Source organism: Hibiscus syriacus, unplaced genomic scaffold, assembly GCF_006381635.1.
Source record: "Hibiscus syriacus cultivar Baekdansim isolate YM2019G1 unplaced genomic scaffold, ASM638163v2 tig00110890_pilon, whole genome shotgun sequence".
In the NCBI taxonomy this organism is placed as follows: Eukaryota; Viridiplantae; Streptophyta; class Magnoliopsida; order Malvales; family Malvaceae; genus Hibiscus; species Hibiscus syriacus.
In genome coordinates this window covers 12271965-12277657 of record NW_024062900.1, presented here as the reverse complement: position 1 = coordinate 12277657, position 5693 = coordinate 12271965, and the positions used below count along the sequence as shown (strand labels likewise).

The window sequence follows — 5693 nt, the reverse complement described above, 5'->3', positions numbered from 1 at the left end:
ACCATTGTCTCTGTCCTTTTCCTTTATTTTATTAAAAAAATGAAAAAGGAAAAAAAGATGAATTCATCTACTAATTTTGTTTTCTATGACCAATCAAAGCAAAACAACTGCATACCAAAAAGCTCAAAGACTGGTAAACTTTGCCAGTACCATCCATATGGACCAGACCCCTTAAATCTCTAGCATAATTCTTTGTACCCAAGCAAGGTATTTTCCTTTTCAAAGGTAAACAAAAATGAAAAAGGGCAACTTGATAAAAGCACACTAATTTTTTAAGATTATCCATTAATGATTCAATGGTAAAGGACCAAACACATTAGTGATTAGAGTTTGCATAGAAATTTCATCTCCAAAATACCCATTATTTTCTTCGTAATACCAAGGCATGCTATTGGGATTCAGTAGCCATCCGTCAATCGGGTACACGAAATCAGTCCCTAACTCCACTGATTCGTAACTCGTCCCTAAACTCGGCAGTTCCACTATCTGGCTCAGCTCCTCCGGTGTCGACACGTTATCCGTGTTCAATGACGATGACGATGTCGAAGCCGACGACGACGTAGTATTACTTGACAACTCCATTGAGGCCGCTTTAACGGCAGCGGCTTGGACGTCACGTGGCGAGTTGGAAGCCGGCCGCGGCAACGAGTCGGCGAGTTCTGGGAAGTTCAGGATGGCCGGATTGCCTTTGATGCTTAACGCGGCGACGTCGTGTGCACGTGCCGCCATTTCGGGAGTGGAGAAAGTGCCTAACCAGATTCGGCTCTTCTTCCGGGGCTCTCGGATTTCGGATACCCATTTTCCCCACGCTCGCATTCGGACCCCCCGGTAAACCGGGTGCTTGGTGATGCTACTATCCCTCGGACGCTTTTCACTCTTCGAAACGGGAGTTCTCTTTTTACCATCGAACGATGATAATGAAGTCGGAAACAAAGAAGAAGAGTTGTTGGTCAGGGTGCTTGACCCAGTTTCGGAGTTTGGTGAGTCACCCATTGCTAGTTTCTGATAACACACTTGAATGCTAAAAAACAGGAGAGGAAATTGGCAGTTAAAAACATGCAACTTTTCCCACAAGTTTATGAAGAAAGCTAAGGTTTTTGTAAATGAGAGTGAGAGAGAAAAGGGAGAGTATCGGTTTGAGGAAAGATAGGGAGAAGTTGAGTTTTTTTTTTTAGCAATGGAAAGGAATGGAGAGAGATGAAGGGAAAGTTGAAGTTAAAACGTGGCGTTTATAACTAATCCCCACATAATATAGCAAAGGAACTCGACCGACCTCGCCCCTTTTTAATTGCTTCCTAACGGCATCTCTGTGATTTATTTAATGACAAAAAGGGGAAAATGGGTTCTCCGTCAAGGAAATGGACTCACCATTGAACAAACCATTTGTCTCCTATTTTAACCACCTATAAGGTCAATGTGTAATCTCTCTGTGCACTCGGTCCAACATAAGATGTCACATTTTGATATTATAATAAGATTTTGTCTTAATGAATTTAATTTGCTCACAAAATCTTTAATCACGTCGTTAAAAATCATATATAAATAATTTAAAATATTAACGGCATTTGAGTAATTATAAATATAAAATAATAAATTTGATGATATTTAAATAAGGGTATTGATACCCTTGATCGAATACCAACATAATTTTTAATTTCGTTGTTTCAAGAGCTTAAATTAACTGTTGAGTATCAATATTCTTAGTTAAGTATCTATTCTATTGGTCAAGTATTGATACTTTTAAGTAGGTATCCATCTTGAATTTGTGTTTGTAACCCCCTCAAACCGATGCGGGTAGTCCGATCCAATTCGAGGTGTCACATTAGGGCCATCAGAGCGACTCACCATAAAAATCTCGGAAAAATTAATTTTTTTGTTAAAACAATTAAAATCATAAATCAATTTATAAATACAAAAGTAAAATTTAACAATATTTCAAAAATAAAACAAATTCCAGACTCGGATATAAAAACCAAATACGGGTTACATGCCCCTAATCACATGCACCGTACTCTGCAAGCAACGCTGGTGAAACTCCCCTACTGACGTCGATAGTTGTACTGGTTTAATTCTCTTAACCTGAAAAGGTGAGTAACATAGTGAGCTTTGGGAAGCTCAGTAATACAATACTACCAAAAGATGCTGAAAGACATGCATATAATAGGTAAGCATAATTTTCTTATTGGTTCATACATCTACATATTTTTATGCTGAACGAAGGTCTTACTAATATCTCATGTAGTAAAAGACATGAAGCTTCCAGTTCAGAGTAAACGTCGGAGGACTAGGTTCAGTAGATCAGAATAGGGTGTCTAGTGTGTTCCCACAAAACCAGTGAAAATGTACAGATCTTTTTAAAACAATAGCAGTTTAAAATGTATATTTAAAAATCATAATAAAACCCTCAACCGTATGCCAATATGCAGTTCCCTCAGAACTGCATCCACAAGGCCTTACCCTAGGTCGAAAAAGGCATAGGAGCCAACCTAAGGGAGCACCTTGGGTCCAAAAGGTCTTACTCTAGCCGAAGCGTAGGTGCCCATCTAAGGGGGAGTGTCCTCAAGCCCATAAGGACTTACCCAATGCACACATCAGAATAGCCACCCTAAGAGAGTGCCTTAAGGTCTTACCACTAGACCCATTAGGCCCAGGAGCCCACCCAAGAGTCGCCTTAGGACCATAAGGAATTACCAGTCGGTGCTGAACCTATACTAGGAATTACCAACAGTGACTGAATCTGCCAGTGTCTTCAGTCATACCAGAGTCTGAGAGTATCCCGTATGAAAATAATTTCAGTCAGTAAATAGAGATATCATTAATCTGAGTAGAGATCAAAGATCAGAACATATATCAAAGTTCAGAGCAGAAATCAGAGGTCAGACTGTATTCTGGATAACATAGTCATACTTTTAAAATCAATGAAAACATTTATGATGATCAGGGACTATACTAGAGGTTTGATATAATATTTGGATATACATGATAATCTTTTCGGGAAGGGAAACATGGATCTTCGGTATACCGATAGAATACTAGAAATTATAATCACTATCGAAAGAGTTTATTAGCTGACGTAATCATCTGTTATTCAGAATGTGGCTTATTAGGATCATATAGTATTCATATATTTTCCAGAGGCATTATGTAATCGGAAAAGTATTCAGAACCCTTTGCATATGAGTTACTTGTGTTTTCAGATATGACAGGAGTGATTCCATTATCCAAGAAATAAAAAGCATTTAGGGCATTAGGTTCTTGGAGAATGTGATTTCATCTAATAGGGGAGAAATGAAGATTCAGGGCATTTAATATTTGTGACGATCTATCGGAATATCGAGTTAACTCGTACCATACAAATCCCATAAATGATACATGTTAATCGGTCAAATCGTTACACTTCAACGGTATTCGCACTTAATGCTGACAACTTTTATCAAACTGATCATCTTCAGAATCTTCGCTTAATGGATCTTAGGGACAATACATCATGTAAGTTCATCAGCGTTTCTAAACTTATCCAAGTCACTCACTTAATCCTAAGTCATTCAGGGTACTTAGGTTATTTAATAATCAAGTCTATCCCGGTTACTTCAGAGTTTCTAGAGTAATTCAGTTATTTCTGAAATTTAAATACATACAGTTCTTTCATTCGGTTCAACTAGGTCATATACTTTAGTCATTCCAGGGCTTAGAGATATTTTGGATTACTTTATTCTTTAGGGGTATTTTAGCCATTTTGCAGTTTAAGGGTATTTCAGTCATTTCCTTCGGTTAGGTCTTTCCATTTACTAAAATTTGTCTAAACAATGCAAACATAAATAATATTTCAGATGTTTTAGCCTTTAGGTATTTGCTGAAAAAAGGATAATTCTAGGTATTGTACATTTTCAGATGTAAGATCTGATTATTAGTTACTTTCCGAACAGATCAGGAATTTAACAGGTGAATCAACAATTTATCGGATTAAATATGAATTTTCAGGGTACCTTTACTATGAGGGTTAGTCTGAACCATTTTTACCCCATAGGGGTAATTTCATAATTTTATAATCATGTGTTTCTGGTATTAAACCTTTTAACGAGAATAATTAGAATTTAATAAATCTGAAGTCATTTACTCTTCATATTCATCACTGTACTAGAAATCATTTCTTACCAGTCTTCCAATTATTTTATGTAATTCAATAGAGTCATAACCAATTTATCACTTAAACCATAATCGGTTCGAGTCCATCCATAATCAAAATGCATAATATACTAATCATATACATCAATGTATTTATCCATTATCAATATGTTCCATAAAGTATGTAAAGATGTAGTAGAGTATTACCTCGATTTTTGTACCCCACCGACGAATATTTAAACTCCATTTGATCGTATTCGATCGTTAATTCAATGTCCAATAATTCCTTAGATATACAACAATAGAAATTTCATCACAAACGGAGCTTAATTGCGAAAAACAGATCGAATCGGGTGGTTAATCAGTGTAAAACAACTTAATGGGTTCGAATTTGGTGAAACGAACATAAAAACCAGACTTAGGATGTCAAAAAAATCAGAATATGTATACCTGGAAAAGTCAATGGCCGGTCAACGGCCAGTCAACGGTTAACGACTCACCCAGACAGCTCGGCTTGGCTCGGCTCGGTCCAGACTGGTTCAGACCAGTTCAGTCCACTCCCCAGTCTGGCAAATGATGACCATGCGCAGGGGCGACACGTGCGACTCTGGTCGTCATTTCGGCACAAAAGTTTCCAGATTGCTAGATCGGGACCTCGGGATTCTCGTGCAAGTGTTATTTTTCAACGAAACATAACGGATTGTAGAATTTTAAAATGTATAAAATTCTCCAACAGTGGCTGGTGAGTGACGATGACTGAGTAACAACGGTAAAATGATTTCGATCGGGTTTTGAGCGCACGACAATGGTGAATACAATAGTGTAGACGGTGAGGCAAAATAACGTCGGAGGTGGTCGAAATCATCGAAAATGAGCTGCAGTCGGGGGTTTTTGACAAAACTTCCAGGTGAGTTTCACAGCGAACGACACCGATTCACGATGGGATAAGGGTTGGGTTTTGTTCACTATTTGACGGTGAGTTTATTGGTAGCGTCGAAGTGACGAACAATGGCTGAATGGCGGTGGAATTGGGTGAAAAAGAGGGTCAGTGGGGGAGATAACTTTTAGGGGTTTTAGTTTCAACTGGAGAAGATGATCTGAGGGGTTTATTTTTCAACATTAATAAAAAATGAGCAAACTCAGGACAAGGTCCCTGAATGTTTTATACTTTCTAAAACTATCTATAAGTTTTAAAAACTCGTAATTTGACCCTTAATTTAGGGTGTTACAATTCTATACACCTTATAAGAATTACGTCATTGAAATTCATTCATGTCACATAATTACAGAAATGAAGCTTCCATAAGTTCTTCCATGTCTTCTAGTAGCTTTTACAGAAGTACATGTTATCTACTAATCCTTAACTAGCTGAGTATATATTCTTGTTAGAACTCACCCATATTCCAATAAAAGAAGTTAAACAGAATTATCCTTGTGTAATCAATTCAACCTTGGTTATGAGGTTAGGTTCATAGAGCAGTAACATCTCTCAATTTTATTTCTGGAGTCGGGTCAGAATTTCTTAGATAAGTAACTCCCATATTACTCGTATGGTACCTTACATAATT

At 37.4% G+C, this 5693-nt stretch overlaps 1 protein-coding gene across 1 annotated transcript; it reads right to left on the bottom strand.

Moving 5' to 3' along the window:
• Positions 1–256: 256 nt before the first annotated feature.
• LOC120144562 (ethylene-responsive transcription factor TINY-like) lies at positions 257–1192 on the bottom strand. The gene has a single exon (XM_039158605.1). It carries the CDS (start codon positions 991–993, stop codon positions 286–288), a length of 708 nt encoding a protein of 235 aa, XP_039014536.1. The 5' UTR covers positions 994–1192; the 3' UTR covers positions 257–285.
• Positions 1193–5693: the final 4501 nt, after the last annotated feature.

Excerpts from the sequence above, each read along its gene's own strand:
- LOC120144562 (XM_039158605.1), bottom strand. The coding sequence starts at position 993 with ATGGGTGACTCACCAAACTCCGAAACTGGGTCAAGCACCCTGACCAAC.